Source organism: Anopheles funestus, chromosome 3RL (genome assembly GCF_943734845.2).
Source record: "Anopheles funestus chromosome 3RL, idAnoFuneDA-416_04, whole genome shotgun sequence".
Lineage (NCBI taxonomy): Eukaryota > Metazoa > Arthropoda > Insecta > Diptera > Culicidae > Anopheles > Anopheles funestus.
The window spans coordinates 71,791,084-71,809,813 of NC_064599.1; the positions used below are offsets into that span (position 1 = coordinate 71,791,084).

At 38.9% G+C, this 18,730-nt stretch overlaps 1 protein-coding gene across 1 annotated transcript; it reads right to left on the bottom strand.

Moving 5' to 3' along the window:
- Positions 1-1,695: 1,695 nt before the first annotated feature.
- Positions 1,696-18,730, bottom strand: LOC125769356 (uncharacterized). Its single transcript, XM_049438038.1, has 5 exons — positions 17,261-18,730; positions 6,776-6,935; positions 3,608-6,714; positions 3,133-3,392; positions 1,696-3,042 (listed from the first exon to the last, which is right to left on the bottom strand). Exons 2-5 carry the CDS (start codon positions 6,928-6,930, stop codon positions 2,968-2,970), a joined length of 3,597 nt encoding a protein of 1,198 aa, XP_049293995.1. The 5' UTR covers positions 6,931-6,935; positions 17,261-18,730; the 3' UTR covers positions 1,696-2,967.

Here is an 18,730-nt window from a genome sequence, read left to right on the forward strand (position 1 = left end):
ATGATGTATCGTACACTGATACGTCCGGCAGTCCTCACAGGTACGAGGAGATCGGATGCAGCCGAGGATGGAGGACTGCAGCCCTGGAGCGAGTTTCCTGGAAACGAATGGGCGACCAGGCCATGTCTTCGCGACGTGCTCGACCGTGTGCAGGCCAGAAAAGAACAAGAAGAAGCTTGTTCTAGGATTTCCAGGTCTAGTTCTTAACGGTGGACCATGTATCACAAAATATGTTTCCTTCAAGTGAAAGCGCCTGGAATTGTTCAGGTCGGACAAGTAGCCTTTCTTCTGAATAATTAGAACAACGATCTATATGTGAACCTCCGTTCAACTAAATTGAAAACCCAAACGGCTTGACCAGATCTTAAGTTTAGATGCAAGTCAAGTTATTAACAATATTCTGCTTTTATATATTAAAATACACATTCGAAGGTTTGAATGTTAGAATGAAATGAAAAATTAAAAAGAGATAGGATTCCTTTTGTTTTACTGCTATTGGTTTACATTGCTGAGCGTACCCGAAGTGTCCTTTCCTTTTATTTCCTTTTAGTTTTTGGTGCCAGACCGACAGAACGCGGGGGTGATCCTTTTTTTTATTTCCCTGTCACACAGCGCCTTTTTGTATATGTATACGTTGTAAGGCGCATCCTGTTCCCTAAGAACGGGGTCATCGGTTAATGTTGATTTTGAGTTGATCCCTTGTCGTTTATTGCATTGCTGATCGCACATCATCTTTATGTTAATTTAGCGCCGGTTCATGCGGTTGAGCATCGGTTGATATCGTTCTGGTCCCCTTTTCCTATGCGCTTTGCTAGTTCCTTTATGATGTATTTCCGTTACTCTTATCTCCTAACCGATGTTGCTTTTGGGTGTTTTGAAAATTTATTACTTTATGTGTAGGAATTTTGTCAGAATGTATTTTTAAAAATTTTAATGGTTAAGTGTGCTAAAACATCATGTCCCTTTTTATGATATTTTTAACTATACCTGACATTTTCCATCGTTTTTTATTTTTAACGTCTGGTCTTAGCCGTAACGGAAATATGTATTGATTTAGGATTGTACTGACGATGTTGCTGACGATGATCCGGATGGAATTTGATACCCCGTCATGTGGAACCGGCGCCATTTATTACATACACCACCGTCCTACTATAACAAATAGGTTTCACAGAATTTTTTCATTGAAAAAAAAAATGACGCAGTGGGTTCCGTTCAAACTTACTACGTGTCGGAATGACAAAGATCAACGTTACAAGTCAAATGGTGTTGGATGGCGATAAGCCTCTCCGTGCCCATCTTAAACGGCAACCAGACCATCGATGTCAGCTGTTTTGCTGCATTTAAGCTGTGTGATGACACTGATGACTTCGTTCAAGGATGGCGGTGGCAATTCATGTCCTTAGGCAGCGCTTCAAAAAGCGCGGTCGCGAAGTCCCTCGTCACATCAGCTTGTCTCAACCGATCTATGTTGAGGCTTGGGGTGGGCTGATAGCGCAGCTTGTTTTCTACGCACAGTCTCTGGCGTAACTTAACCATAACCAGGAAATCGTCTGAGTCGACGTTTGCTCCTCTGCACGTACGTACGTACGTCGATAATATCCGAGAAGTGCCTTCCATCAATGTGTGAAGCGAAATGTGTGCTGGATGAAAGTGCAGCGAATGGTTATGTGGTTGGAGAAGGCGAAGATTATTAGACGAGGCCCATTGTCGTTCGTCAGCTGGTGAACGCTGAATCTTCCTATGATGGGTTTGTATGCCTTCTCTCGTCCAACCTGAGCGCTAAAGTCTCCAATGACGATCTAGACGACGTGTTGTGGGCAGCGGTCGTAATCCCTCTCCAACTGCGTATAGAAGATCTCCTTATCGTCATCGGTGCTTCCAAGGGGCGGACTCTCTCTCTCTTCTTGGCTTTAACGACCTTACAGGTCACGCCGGCCATTTCTGGCTTACTAGACTTATTTTTACCACGTGGCCGGATAGTCAGTCCTTGCTACGGGGGGGACGGTCCGGATGGGATTTGAACCCGGTCCGGTCGTGTGGACTGGCGCCGTTTATCACATGCACCACCGGGCCGCCCCCAGGGGCGGACTATGCACATTAATAATGCTCAGGTTGAAAAACCTTACACGAACACTCAACCGGCACATCAGTTCGTTAATTGGCCACCATCCTGTACCATTGTACCGCTGTATCGAGTTCATGCTTTTCACCACCGCTATCACTAGATCATGCAATCACTGCGGTAGCAGCGCTCCTTAACTCCTTTCCAACGCACCTCCAGAGGTACTACTATTTCGAAGCCGCTGGCTCTCTCCTTGTTCTGCTTGAGATGCTTGAGGGATCTGCAATTCCATGTCCCGAGTTTCTCATCGTTGTCCTTGTATCGGGGCGTGGGCCAATATCTTTTATTCCGATTCGAAATTTCCTTTTAATTTTTGTATGGGGGGTGGCTTGCAAGGCCTCTGTCCCAACCCCATGTCTCGTGGGAGGGTCCACGCATCCTAGCTGTTTACAGCCCCGTACTATGCCTGGACAGAAGAAATGCTGGCTGTCCCCCTCCGCTCAATTTAGCCATATAACCCAAGCCATATGTTCCCAAGGGGTTGGCTTTCCTCGCATACCAAAGCTCAGATATTTGGAGAGATATGTTACCGTTCTGTACGCCATGGACATATTGAGTCGGGTATGGGTATGGTATAGGGTATGGAGTGCCTACGTTATACTTCGAGAAGCTTCGGATCCATACCCGTATCAGTGCGGTTTGCTACATACACTGACAATAGACATAACCACAAATTTGTCATAATTAATATACCTTATAATACATAATAACGAAGTTTGTCTATTCCGTCAGCGAACCAGAGGAAATTAAAATAAAGTAAAATGCATACATTTATTATATTTAATAGTTTAAATTAATTTTATATCTACAGAAGTAAGTGTTCATCGATATTAAAGCAATTCTTAGAAATTTTGTTCACAATTGATAAAACGTTCTGGTGATATTCTGTTTTGCACTCGGATAAATGGTGGAACATTCTGTTGCAGAAACAAAAAGAGAAGTAATGGAAAAGCGAAAAAAAATTATCAATGTATCACTTAGGCCAGAGTCAATACCGTAACACTTACCTTTGAACATCTAACATGGTAACATAACAATTCGTCAGAGTGTTCATCAACGACATGCTTCATGATCGTATTAACATCATTTATCCCATAATCACAATATATGCACTGAATCATAAATATGTTATGCGAACTGATATGATCTATCATCTTGTTTGCAGCAACTATCAGATCACAAACATGACACGCAATGTATATCAGGCCGTGCGCTTTCATGTGATTCTGATATTCTTCCATATCGTTGAACTCTCTTGAAGAACAATCTGCAAATTAAAAAAAAAAATAAATCAATAAACTACCGTGTAGTGTTCTATGTCGGGCTATCAAGTACCATTAGGACCTTACATAGGACTGACTACTGATTAACGGGTAAATAAAATCAAGGAAATCCAGAAATGGAATGCCAAGACAGACAAGTCTTGAAGTTTTAATACAACACACGAAGAATTGTTCTAATGTCATAAACTTAACAACTTACTTGTACATTGCAGAACATTCACATTGATTTTCAGATGATTCATAATGATGTCCCTGTCCATAGAGGAATATTCTTTCTGTCGACTCGGAATCCATACGATCTTGGCATCGGCATCGTATTCTAAGTGGTAATTCAGTTGATGAACTCGGACACTGTTGGGATCCCGGCTTCGATAACAACAACGATCACATTGATAGGCACAGTACTTGTGCACCGTTTCAATATGTTGCAGCAAATTGTGTACACTCAACGAAACATAGTTACAGTAGCAACATTCCAACCATGAGCTATCACGTGTTATCGGATGCACCGTTGTCAGTTTTTGGTGTCTTTGGAAATGGGAGGCCATTGTTTGCGAAGTATTTGTATAAAATCCACAGTTGAATGCGGTACATTTGTATGGCGCTATCAAAAACTGATCTGTTAATTTACTCGTATGTAGCAGCATTTTGTTACCATCTTTCCCATTCCACGGCTGCAGAGCTACCATTGATGACGTTGCATGATGCTGATTAGTTCCTGAATACACACTAGTAGAGTTCGTTGTATCCCTAGAACCAGCGTTGCTTGTACTATATTTAATGTCATACTCTTTAAGAAAAGATGAATTACAAACTGGTTTGCTGTTGTCCTCTTTCAAAGAGAGTGTGTCACCTGGTAGTCTCTTAACAAGAACGCTACTTGAATACGAAAATTCTCGACTTTCTTGTGGCTCGCATCTTGCTTCAGTGGTTTCTTCTGAAGTGTTTGTTTTACCTTGATCATTGTCATTAGTGAGAATTTCCTTTTTTATGGTTATAACTTCTGGCGAGCGCTGCTCCTGCACGATGTCTTGCAACGACGCTGTGCTCGGTGTCAGACAATCCTCAGCAGGCGTAAATTCTACTTCCTGCTTGATGATTTCTTCCATGGGAGCATTAGTGTCATCAAAAATCGGTTCTAATTTTACCATCCCGTAGGGCAGTTCCGTATCTTCTTCCTGCAGGTTGTAGTTGACCAAGCTAAATTTCGTGTATCGTCCCTCAATTGAACCAGGTTCTGAATGATCCTGATGGAAATGTCGTATCATGTTGCCCAAAAGAACCTGAACAAAGTTGCACTTGTTGCACATGTATGCGTACAAATGATTGTCCTCGAAGGTGTATGTATGCCATAAATGCATGACAGGATTGGTACAAAGTGCATGATGCGGCACTCTGTCGGTGGGATGGCGGGAAAATGTTGGACATAGCATACATTTGTAACGATATTCACCCGTATGTTTCGATATGTGATCCAGCCATATATCTTGTGATTCATTTAACCGCAAGTCACAAAAATGGCATCGAAATACTATTATCTCCTGGTCACCGTACCTGGATACTGCTTTTCGGCCACTGATGCCGAATGGATCAGCTCTTATTAGTCGTGCTTGCTCGGGAGCAAGACGACTAATGTATACAGCCTTCTTTGGATGATTGTACACATAGTGTTGCACCATTAGTTCACCGTCATAGGAACAGAGGCAACATTTCTCCATGTAATCGCTGTGACAATGTACCTTCAGATCATTGTTAGGTTGTGGATTTTGTTTCAATATCACATTTGGTAACAGTGCGAATTGGTCATCTTCATCAGAATCTTTAGCTGAATTCTGTTCAGTCGTCGCCAGTGCATGGATATCGGTTGAAAGATTTGCGATATTTCGCGGTCTCTTCGCAGGAGGAGGACTTGGGGATCGTCGTATTCTTTTTTTTGAGGCAGTATCCGATTTTACTAACTTTTGTTCCTCTTTGGAAACGTGTTTGAACACATTTTTTATGTTTACATGATTTTTGCTGCTAGCTTTTGGCTTCACAGTATTTTGGGGTTTAGACACCGACTTACGAGCAGTTTGTTTTATTTTTGTGCCACTACTGTTCGTGGAAGTAGGTAATTGTTTTTTCAGTTCCATCGATCTTGATTCTCTACGGTGGCTAATTTTACTGGGTACTGGTACATTTGGCTTAGCTGCTTCTAAATTTTCCAGATATTTTGTCGAGTCAATTGATTTGCTTCGAGTGCGTTGTGCAATTTGTTCGCAGTCACTAGGTTGCAAAATTATTTGTAACCTTTTGGTAATTCCAAATTGTTTCAATAATTGCATATTGTGTTCTTCTTCAGCGGAGATACTTTTTCTCTTACTTAACTTTGGAAAAATTTCTGCTGTGTATGAAAGTAAATCATGCAGCTCATTATGGATTTTTTTATTTTTATGATGTGGTTTTGTTGGTTTCGACTGCTGTGCAATAACCTGATCATTGGTATCGCCATTTCTTTCACGATTCTTCGCAGGATACTGACTTTCACTCTGCTGATGAGCGATTTTGTTTGTTGTTTCCGGTAATACACGCACATCATTTCTGTTATCTATTTGCGCATTGTCACCAATGGAATCAATGCTATTGCACAATTTTCTGGATTCCATGCGAACACCTGGTACTGACATCTGGTCAGTCCTGATACACTGTTCAGGTACATTGGATGTTTTATCATTATTTTTCACAATGTTTCGGATATCTTTTACAGCTTTCGGCATGTCCTGTTTGCTTGCATTTTCTTGATTGATTAAGTGGATTGATCTTGTAGCGTTCGCTGTGTTCGGTTTTGTTTTTGAAACTTCTTGATTGATTCGGATATCTGTTGCAGCTTCCGGCATAGCCTGTTTTCTTGCATCTTCTTGCAGATGAAGTTGCTGCATCATCCTCTTATGTTCACCGTACGTTGCAGGCTGTGGTTGTGGAACGAACACTTCATGTCTTCGTTTAAATAATGTGCTAGTAGATTGTTCTGCATTATCATGTGATTTATTGCAAGGATTGCAATTGTGCGGCGCGCCATTTTTTTTCCTGGGATATTTTAACGCAAGTCTTTGGTCGGTTTCCACAGCAAGCTGATCTACAGGTAAACGGTGATGCTCACGTGAAGTTAAAAATTCGGATGAGTCCGCGTTCATAAATAGTGAGGTCGACCCAAGCATCCGAATAAAATTTTCATCAGCCTCGTTCTCCAACGCCCATTTTTTGAAAATCTTTATCAAACTCTTTTGTATTATCTCTCTGAAGATTTCTAATTTCATTGTTTTAATTCTAGAACAGGAAAAAAAATATTTAGAAACTCAAGATTGCGCGTCATGTCAAATTTTCACACCTGTCGATTTCATGCAACTTTTGGTTTATCATTCGTAGTGGTGCTTCGGCTTCTGCACGAAATCGTACATCCTTGATATTCCTAAGTTGCTCTATTGCGTTTCGAAGACATTCTTCCACCTGCTGCCGCAGGCGTTTATTGTAAGAATCGTCCATTTCATCTGAAAATAAATATTCAAACATTGTACTACTCCGCAGAAAATTACACTCTCTATGTCCTACGATCAATTTATACTAAAAGTGGTTTGCAATAAAATAACAAAATTAGAAAATTTCTTGATTACACTTCTTTTCATATTAAAACTTACGTCCGTCCGTAAAAACCGTCGAACTTGCAACATGTGGAAAGTTGCTTTCTTTATCTGTGTAAATAGGTTGCAAACATTGCGCATAATCTTTTCTCAATATTATCTATGTCCTAAATTTAAATGTTCTGTCGTCTCGTTCAGTCACTCTTCTCATAAGGACGACTGGATTTATTGCTTATTTGGCATTACTCTGAGTCGTCTGTCGTACATTAAATACGTAGATGTGTTCCTTAACGCATCCTTGACGTTTAAGGACCACATTGACTTCCTTATCAACAACCTTCACACAGTTCGACACAGTTAAAACTAGGCACTAGATTCATTTACCATTTGCTGTTTTCATCTTTCGCATAACATTCCTTAGCTTTTATCTACAGACCCCATTTATGGTCCCTCTCGCGCAACAGACCTCCGCTGTTTATTCCTACTCGTTTCACACATTTTAGCCAAAATGACCCTTTCTTTAAAGTTGCTATGACTGTTCGACTTCAAACATTCCAGTATACCAATTCTTTCTACAGCTTTGCAAAACGCTCTTAATCTGGCAATCCTCGGCCTCTAATGATGCGATTAAGTTTGAATATATACAAATAATTAAGCCCTAGAGATGTGATATATAATGTTTATAAAAATAACAAATCTCTATATAATCTGGTTTCTGAGAGCGAAGCTGTCAAATTCAAGATTTATTAAACAATGTAAAAAACAGTTTTTTCAACTTCAAATCAATCTAAATACAAAATACTAAATCAAATTAAGTACTGGACTGATTTTGGTGATGTTTCGTGATGTGGAAAGGAAATCTAATATTGTTTATGTATATGTAATCATATTTGTGATTTATGTTAAATTAAACTTTAAACTTTGAAAATGTTTGCGAAAAGCCCGTGGAAAATATCATGTTTTTAATCTTTGACTAGAAATCATTCTGGGAATTCTGTCGAGTTGCGTCTTCTCATTAGTATTAGTGGTGAAATCTCCGAGTCCGGGGCATAAAAATCGGATTCAACTACAGAATCCACGCACTAGACATGGGACAAACGATTCTTTTAACGGATTAAATGCGGTCCAGTTCTATCAGTGCTGTGAACCGAAGGCGTACGGCAGTATTAAGTTAAGTTGTAATGGATAAATTTTCAATTTTCCCGTAGTCGTAGTAATCCGACTCCGAGACATTCTGGAGTAACTTCGGAGTAACTCCGGAGCAAACTTCGGATTAACTTCGGAATAATCCGGAGTAATTACTCCGGAGTTATTCCGAAGTTAAATCCGGATTCTTCCGGAGCAATTACTTCAGAGTATACTCCGGTTTTTATACGTCGGAATCGGAGTGGATTCAAGAATCCACAAGGAAACAACAAAAAGGAATAAAAACCGTTAACAATTGCTATTCGATAAAGCTTTAAAAATCCAAAACTAGATCACCTTGCAATTGAAAAATTATTATTGACAGAAGAAAAATCATAAAAAAATCATCCAAAAATTAATTTATTCAGCGCCTTCAGGTGGTTTCGGACTGAATTAAACTTAAAATTTATGTTGTTATCTATATCAACGATAACGAACTATTGAACAAGAAAGGTTTGAAGACCGAGCGTATAAATCACAAATCCATTGGAAATTCAATTTGTACAACGTTCAATGGTAAAATAAATATACAAACCCGGCGGTAACGCAACACACCCGAGTAGAATTTGTATACAGACTAGTTGATGGCCAGAAGCAAACTACACGTATGAAAGCAATATGTTTTTTATTCATGTAGAACGGCCCGGCCGTATTGCTGTACGAAAACAATAGCAAAAGATTCAAAAACAATCTCCCGGTAGCAAGGATTGACTATCCTGCTACGTGGTAAAATAAGTCTTGATACGGCCAGGCCGTTCTTGAGAAGTGACAAAAATGTAGTCATTTCTGACTTTCCTTGACTAGAATTTGCTACCAGGTCGTGTCGTGTAGGATTGGCGCCGCTTCCACATATACCACTATCCCGCTAATCACAACATGTTGGATATCAAAGCACATGCACATGCTACATGCATGATTCAATCTATAATTATATTTTTCCCTAAAATCAAGCAGGCATAAATGAGATGGGAAATGGGTATAAAAGCTGGAGCATGTCATGTATGGATTCATTCTATTTGTAAAACTGAAGAAAGTAAGTTCAATAAAGGATGTGTGTGTAGCACCCAGACATAATAATTAAGGTGAGGAGGATTTAAGGAACAAGAAGCTACGGGAAGAATCTAGCAGGATACCGGAAGATCAAGATATTAAGCAAGCGATCTTCACGATGGCCGAACTATTGCAGAAGATAGCGCAACCAGCTTCAGCGCCGACCAATCTTCGTGCCTGGGAAGATTTCGAATCGTGTTTGGGAAGGATCTTGATTTCAAGAACCAGTTCAAGTGTTATGCGTTTGTGTGTGGTCTCAAAGGGCAGTGCTATAATAAAATTCGCATAAAATTCCTTCCCCGGAACGAAGATACATCGAATGAACGATATATTACTGTCCAATACCCCATTGAGGAATATCAACGATATATGAATTTGAAGATGGATACGTTTGTTTTCGAGCATCAGTCTACTTTGGAACAACCGGTCCATGCAGTTCAACAGAAGCAGGGTAGTTTTCGCAAGAAGCAATTTTCAAAACCTTAAAAAACCCCAAGGCATCTACATCGTGGATCACTTCGTTCTTGATTCCAGCAAGAAACATGACGCAGTCAGAAGATATTTTCAGATGGGAGATCTAGTACACAGTGTGCAAGATAAATTTGACACCTGGCCATTTCGTTTATAGTTCGTGATTGAGTAGTCGTATCAAAACAAACGATACGTCATTCGAAAGTGTTATGAATCTAGTAGGTGGGGTGTTACAAGTGTAACAATCGGCATGTTAGGAAAATGTATAAGTAACCTTTGTACATGGTTAGGAAGTTTAGTTGAGCTCCAACCGTTATCCTAACCACAAGTTTAGAATATATTGAAGCTGAATACTTCGATATTCTACAGAAAGCCATAAGTATCCTACCAGGCAGTCGGATTGCTTACGGAACGACGAGTTCTTGCATGAATTGCAGGTGCGAGTGCAGCATGATCCGGGGGTTAGCATTCGAGCGTGAAATTGATGTGACCCCAAACACTTTGAAGCATGCGTTGAATGAGGATCTTCGCTATGCGTCGTACAAACGCCGCAGGGGTCAGCTTTTAGCTCAAAAAGTCCGCAAGAAGCGTTTGGCACACGCAAAAAAGTTGCTTAACATGATCAAACATCCGGCAGAGCCTGAAACGATCTGGTTCTTTGAAAAGAACTGTTGTCAGTATCAGAAGCTGAACGTCCAAATTAATAGGTGGCTTGCCTATTGTGCTACCGACGTTCCATGGCCGCGTGCCGCAAACAAAATTCCCACAAACGGGCATGGTGTTAGGGAGCGTGTCATCGGAAGGGGATGTGATGCCACCACATTTCTTTGATCAGGGCCTGAAGCTGAACGCGAAGGGCTATGTGAAGTTGCTGGACACGGTCGCCAAGCCCTGGATAACCAAAGTGGCCAATGGTAGGCCATTTTTACGACTTTACCACCCCTAATGTTTGGCCTCCCAGCTCCCCGGACCTCAACCCGATGGACTATTGCGTGTGAGGCATGCTTGAAGTGGCAAAATTCTCGTGACCGATGGATGAACAAAGAGACAAACATTTGAGCAGAATGTGCTACGTGATGATTAGCTACACAAGAAAGTATAAAGCAAGTTTTTGGCAGTGCGTAGTTAAAGTGTTATACAGGAAAATATGTGCCAGAATTTCATGAAACACTGCGACAGTATAAATGTACTCTACAGTATCCAAAGAAATAGTTCGAGATCGATATTTTACGATCATATAGAATCTGAAGATTCACAACGAATTATATTTTTAAGCTCAAGGAATTTCAAGATCGTAGAGAATCAAGCTTTCGATTATATTTATGAATGAGAGTATCAAGCAACAAATTCATTTATTATGAATGAATTCGCGAATCGAACAGTGAAAGCATCAGTTATACTTAGGTATAATATTAGGAAGATACTGTGTCAGAAAATCTTCGCCTAATAACTGATTACTAGGGATGTTAAAGAATTATCGCACGAAAGCACAAATGCACATCGCGAAAATAACACAATGAAGCAATTTAACAAGTGAAAAGAAATTCGAAAAGCTGTTGAGATTCAAGAAATAGTGGAAGGCGAGACCACGGATCACAAATGTTGACCTGCGGGATCCCAAGAGAGACTGCAACGTGGAACCGTGCAAATAGACGTAGAGAGACATTTCTCGCGCGACATTTCTCAAAAGTAGCTCAATTTTGCAAACAAAGCAAATCGCTCGGCGAGACATTTCTGTGCCTACTTCGTTGGAATATTTCTATGTGTTTCTATGGAAATGACGTTTCGATGCTGTTTTTTTATATATGGACTTTTCATCGCATTTCATCGAATATTGACGAGAAACGTCGCTCTACGTCTATTTGCACGGGAAGATATCAAACAGGAACCTCAAAAAGGATGCTTACGGACATGCTTATCACGATGATTTACGAACAGGAGTTCCAACAAAGACGTCAACTGGCAGAAGTCCCAACGAAAGATAAGTACATAGCTAAAATGTTACTATAGACGTATATTCCATAAACGTATATGACACGTATATGACATGAATGATAGTTGTTACGGACGCGACAAAGTTCACAGAGTACGCGTAAGAAAATTCGAACTATCGTAAGAAAGGGAAAAGATTCACTTTCACAAGGCATGAGGCGTACTAGATAAATGCATAGCTGGCATAAGCCATCAAAAAATGTCACATGTGGTTTTGGGTTAGACCAAATTAAACAAAGAACAATAGAAAGGTCTGTTCTACGGTAATTAAATCACGCATCGCGTAGGTCATGCGAAGGAGGTCTAAAATGGAAAATAAGAATAACCGACTCAAGTGCGTTCAACCCCAGGGAAAGGAATGCATGTGCAGCACAATGACCTGCTTTCAATAGTATCGGCATTCAATTACTAGGATGCAACAAACTAAAAAGGTTTAGGATAGGGTACCAAAACAGACCCCTAGCCATGTGTTTATTTCGGATGAAAACAGAAGAAAATAGGAAAAGAACAACGCGATCTAACACCACCACATTGCGATAGGCGAGCAAATAATAAACACGTTACAAAGGACGGCTTGTTCGAGCCTTGATATCTTAAACAATCGATTATCCGAAATAGTTTGCATCTGGGTAACATACGCACAGGAGCGACAAGGAAAACACGCGCCTATGCGCTCGGTGCAATTAACTAAAAAAAGCCCGAATCGGATCGCGTTACAGAATCCTAAACTAACACTAGGAGGTAAAACTAGGAATTTACCCTTACGTTCTTGAAACTAACACACACTTACGGCGTGTAGAATAAGAACTAATACCAATACACCTTGTTAATATATAAGCTGGAATATTTTCAATAAACTTTCACTTGTTATCTAACCTTCAAACCGACGAGTCTTTCTGTTTGGCAGTTGAACGGTTCCCTCCGGATAGAAACTTATATTGCTTTATTCAATACAAAAGCCTATTCGTCGGAACCGATCTAAGGCCATTTACGGAAAAGGTTACAATCCATGAGATCTTACGTTAGACACTAATCCTGGTCAATCCAGGAAAAAAGCCTAACGTCGATCCCGCTGTAACCAGAAGGTAATAGAAACTTGCGCAAGAAGTTTCAAGTTGACTATTCTTCGCGTAGTCAACTCAGTACGGCGGACCGTAGTCCGATTTGTTCCCGTCAGTAACAATAGTTTAATAATAGTTTAAGAAGGAAAAGAAAAAAGAAGGTACAAAACTATACATTATGTTACATTATGAAAGATTTAAATTCAGATAATTTAAATACGACTTTTTGATAAAATCAGTTATTGAATACTACAATAAAAATAACGACAACTAACACAAAGGCTACAGCTACTGAATTACTGAACATAATTGCTAGTTATGTGCCAGTATATAATGGTAATAGTGACAAACTGGAACATATATTATCATCATTAACAACCTGTAAATCAGTTAAAACTACAGAAAATGAACCCATTACAATCCAGGCAATTTTATTTAAACTGACAGGAAAAGCAAGAAATGCAATTTTAGAAAGCTTTGAAAAATAATTGCGAACAAATTATTCGAGCAGATTTAATTTTAATGAAATTAAATACTACAAGACAAAAGGGCGATTTTTCAAGTTTTACTGACGAAACTAGCGATCTTACGTTACATCTTGAAAGGGCATCACTTCTCAGATAATATAGGAGCAGTAGGAGCCAAAAAGTGAACTATGAAAGCTGGAATAAAAGCTTTAATAGCCGGAAAAACTCATCGATACTAAAAATACAATCAAACATAGTAACTGTACATCTGTTGCAAAGGCTATCGAGTTAGGTACAAACAATGAGGCTGAATTACAGATTCAGAGTAATAGAGTAGAAATTAACTACAATATACAGTAGAAATCAAATGAATACCTCACTCAGATATCGACCTATACAACGCGATACGAACATAAATAATACTAATGAAACATACATCAAGGACACAAATTAAATTTGCAAAATGAATCTATAGAATTGGATGAAGACAAAAAAGAAAAAATAACTAGCATTCTTCATATAAGAAATCACGAAATGTACGAATCAAGTTTTAACTTTGAAAAAAGAAACCAAGAAACCAGACAAATGCTGATGACCAACCCATGCAAATATTTAAATAACGGCATGAGGGCAAACGGATTATATAATGATTATTATAAAGAATATCAGCTTGAAAGGAAATATGATAAAAATGATGATAGCACTAGAGAGGAAAATCTCTGTAAAGCAACAGGATGAATCAAGATATGAATACGACTTGTACAGCGTCAGTTGTGTACTTTATACATGAAAAGACTTGTGGGAACGATACCGTCGATAAAGAGATAAAAGGAATTAATGCAGTATATAATGATGAGCTCGGGACTGGTCGGTGGTGCATATGATAAACGGCGCCGGTCCACACGGCAGGACCGGGTTCAAATCCCATCCGGACTGTCCCCCGTAGCAAGGATCCATCTATGTGGTAAAATAAGTCTAGTAAGCCAGAAATGGCGTGACCTGTAAGGTCATTAAAGCCAAGAAGAAGAATGATGAGCTATATAATGAACAGTTTGAAAGAGACATGAAAGATACACATAGCACAGAAACTTACATTGATGTACCCAACAAAGCAATCAAAGAACGAAAAGATGCATCTAATGCAAATCATAGAACAAATATGAAAAAGTTAAAAAATCAAAAAAGGAATAAATGATAAAGAAAATGATAAACATTGCCCCAAAAGAGAGGCTAAATACATTAAAAATAAAATATGGAATGGATTATCCCACTGTATGTGAAGAATTGCGCAAAGCATCGATTATGAACAAAGTTAAAGAAAAATGTAAACAGATTCTTCGGACAAGATTGCATATATTGATTTCTAAAATGAAACAAAGAAACAAAGAAAAGCATGATGAAAACCTCACATCTCGTTGTGAATGTAAAAAATTCTCAAAAATCTAATTCAAACCTCATACATTAGTTTACAACTTTCCCAATTTTAAATCTCTAGTCAACAAATCAGTGCATATCAGATATTATCGTCCATAATAAATTTTATAATGTAGCACTAGATTGAAACGTAACAAAATAATATAAAAAAAAGTAAAATAATATTACTTTTCCGCTCATTACAATTTCACTTAATCATAACATTATTCTTCTAAACGGGGGAGGTGTAGCATATCTGCTAAATAGCTACTTTAAAAATATATTAGCACTCAAATTTCAAATCAATTTTTTCATTTCCAACACAAGAAAAAAATATAACGAACTAGCTTACCCGCCAAACCTAACTTTGGCATTAACAATGCGTTTTGTAATTAAAGTTTTCTAGAAAACAGTTTGAATGTTCAATTTTGATCCTTGTATGTAGTGATTAGAGAAAATCGTTGATCAATTGATTTTTTTAAATTACCTATTACCATTCTTGATCAAAATGATATTCCTAATAAAAGCAATTTCTTTTTCTTCTGTTGTGGCACATCTTCTCCTTTTCTGACACTTCACGGGGTATTTCTGGCTTTGCTTTACAATGTATGTTTACGCTTTAAAAAAATTACACAAATAAATCGTCATGTGTACCTACTTTGATTGATTTATTCGTAAGAACTTTTTTGTTTCAGTAGTGTTCTACATTATTCGTGTTGAAAAAATGGCAATGCCTACTTGATAACTCCCGTAGGAAAAACAGAAAAGAACTCATAATATTGGCCAGAGGCCACCTAGCGAAAGGAAAAGTAGCGGTAAACCTATTCTCATACCTAACGAACGTTTGGCGAAAATTTCATACAAATCGGTTCAGCCGTTTAAAAGGAGTTTGCACACTAACACCGCGAAACGAGAATTTTATATATATAGAAGATAGATAATATTACTCTTTCGCAAAACTGAACACAATCATAATATTATACTCTAAAACGGGGAAGATGTAGGATACCTGCTTTACATCTTTATTTCGATTTAGAAAAAAAAAGTTTTAACCACACCAAGGGTCAAGCTATATACCATAGTGCAACTTCAGAAACAAAACAACATAAGAGTTTATCAAAACACATTGACCCATTATTTTGGCATAACCTTAAAAGAAATAAAAGCAAACAATTATGCTCAAATAGTTGGCAACGCAAACGTATGCGGCACGAAAGAACTTATAGGTGTTGTGTTAAGCTAAGTAAGCAGTTTTGCATGAAGCAAAAACAACTGCAACCTGAAGCCACTGCATCAGCCCTCCGCGACAACGGGCTTTTATCGATATGACAATTGTAAGCATTTTTATCGGTTCAATAACCAGGCCAATTGCGTTTCAAAGTTTATAAAATAGAACCAGCAGAATCATGAACAGACAGGTTGGAACATGTTTCATCAACATTTGCAAATAAACAAAATCAAGAAATCTAAGTATATGAATAAAAAAGGGGAGGGGCCGTGAAGAGAGCCGAATCGGCTGCGCGACGAGATCGATTGGACCTTCATGGGCTTGAGATGTAGGTTTGTAGGTATGTTTCAGTAGGTAACATTTAACATTATTCGTGTTGCAAAATTGGATATGCCTACTTGATGTGCTAACAACTGTCAAAAAAACTCGTAGGAAAAGCAGAATCGCATTTCGGATTTGTTTCCGCAGCAACACCTAGTGAAACGAAAATTACTGAAAAACGACCTGTAAGGTCAGGCCTTTACTGACGTACTAGACTTATTTTTACCACGTAGCCGGATGGCCAGTCTTTGCTGTGTGGGGGCATGGCCCGGATGGGATTTGATACCCGGTCCTGCCGTGAGGAACCGGTTACGTTTAACATATACACCACATGGCCGTCCCTTTCTCATACCTGTCGAAAACCAATTCTCCATGGTATCCATGGTAGCTACGTACTTGTGATTCGATCGCAGTAGTGCACACAGGTGTATTGTGCACTTGTGAAGTGGTCTGTTTCCCAGGAACAAGCGTTTAAAATAATTATTCGCACTCACTTCGAAACCATTCCTGTATTTCCTACGTTTAACAATTACACACAAGCAAGAAGGCAATATACACGGCATGGCTACGAAATACAGTTAGAACGGCTTTTCCCCCAAAATTTAAAGATCAACGACGTTCGCAGAAGCAATGGCCATCATAACTTTAATCTTCTTCCTCTTATGTGGCGCTATAACCACAAGAGAAGCCTAGTCCTGAAATTTATGGCTTTGCTTGACTGTATTTACTGGTAAAAGGACAGTAAGTCCCGCGCGCAGGGATACGGTCCAGATGGGATTTGATCCGACGTTCCTGTCGTTCTACGACCGGCCGTTAAATCATACACCACCAGGCCGCAACTTTAATCACACCACTGTAAAACCTCGCTTGCTTCTTGGTAATGGCCCGATTCTATAGGCAGAATCGTGCCATAGTGATTGAAAGGATCATACGATCCGTAGGTTACTCATGCACAAAGCCGTACGATTTGCACTAAAACCAACACTTTCACCCCAACACAAACGTAATAAATACAAAAACGCACTAGGAAGCTTGCTTAATACTTACAAAGAAAACTGCGATCAGTCTTTCAATCAATAGACAGGCACCTTCTCAGCGTACTAAAAGCGAAATGGTTCGATCGGCTCTGCTTCTTTATTGATACTGCCGCAACTGGGTTTTGGTTCTTTGACAGCTTGTTGCTGAAAGGCTGGTTCATGTTGGTAGCGTTTGACAGTTGGGCCTACTTTCTTTTTTTACATATTTTTCTTGTTAAAACTGACAAGCGTGGTTGCATGATCTCTTTTGTAATATTATAATTTAATTTTTCCAATGCAATGGCAAGTCTGCTTGTTGCGATTTTTTTTTTTTGCAATCACTTGAAATATCGAAATATGCATATTTTGCATTAAGTTCAATTACCTTCACTGACTTGCGGCATCAAGAAAACTTATTTTAATACACAACGGTCGATAAAATATCTTTATGCAATACACGGATCTACGACAAGTGCGATCTGGGCTCACTTTTAAACTGAACCGTATCGCCTATGCATTCGTAGGAATGACTGGGTTGATCATCGATACAGCGAAAAAAAAACAATGCCGGCTTACCAGAAAACAACAGTCAGCAATAGGGTCGCTTTGTGTTCAAAACAAAACAAACCCAATCTTCCTGTCTTTTTTCCTTTCGTTGCAGAAATTGAACCAGAAACAAAACAATATTGCTGATTCTTGCAAATTAACCACAACTGGGAAGTAGCGTTCTGTTCGATATCGAAACTGTTCACTTGGAAACAATAAAAAAACGATTTTTTTTTGTGTTCTTGGCGATCGATTGACCTTTTGTTTCTATTCGTCAAAATTAGTATTACAGAATACAGACCGGGGTCAAATCCCATCCGGACCGTTCCCGCGTAGCAAAGACTGACTATCCTGCTATGTGGTAAAATAAATCTAGTAAGCCAAAAATTGCCAGCGTGACCTGTAAAGTCGTTAAAGCCAAGAAGAAGAAATATTATTACAGAAAGTAATAATTATGATGTCGTAAGCCGTAGATTTGGTTGCATCCGTTATATTACTTATTTCTCAAATGCTTTTTTCTTTAATCATGATACGAATAACAATACTTCTATCTTTAGTACCCGTTCTTTTAGCAAATTTCGGATAGCTGTGATTGAAATGAACTGCTCCAGTGGTTCATAATAAAGATAATAATTGTGCCTACTATGATTTCGATTTTGTCTCCTAACTTGAATTGAATATCAGAAAAGTCAGGCATCCGGGAATGAATGATCGTCGCAAAAGTAGGCTGTTCTTTCTTGTTTTAGCTATCGAAAGATACACCTGTTTCCTGATGGTGCTATATGTTGCGACGAGAATACCAAAAGTACAAAAAGCTTTGAACACCATGTGCCGCTAGCGATACAGTTTTCTCACGCCAATTCAAATTGATAATCCACGCTGAAACGTTTTAAAAACGTTTTCTATAGGAGAAAATTGGTTTAACGGATTCTAAATCAAGGTTGGTTGAAACGCA

What these genes read in the sequence shown, in the direction of transcription:
- LOC125769356 (XM_049438038.1), bottom strand. Translation starts at nt 6,930, where the DNA reads ATGGACGATTCTTACAATAAACGCCTGCGGCAGCAGGTGGAAGAATGT. An exon ending in AAGTTGCATGAAATCGACAG is followed by an intron (nt 6,715 to 6,775) that starts GTGTGAAAATTT and finishes TTCCTGTTCTAG; the next exon opens with AATTAAAACAATGAAATTAG. An exon ending in GAATGTTCTGCAATGTACAA is followed by an intron (nt 3,393 to 3,607) that starts GTAAGTTGTTAA and finishes TTTAATTTGCAG; the next exon opens with ATTGTTCTTCAAGAGAGTTC.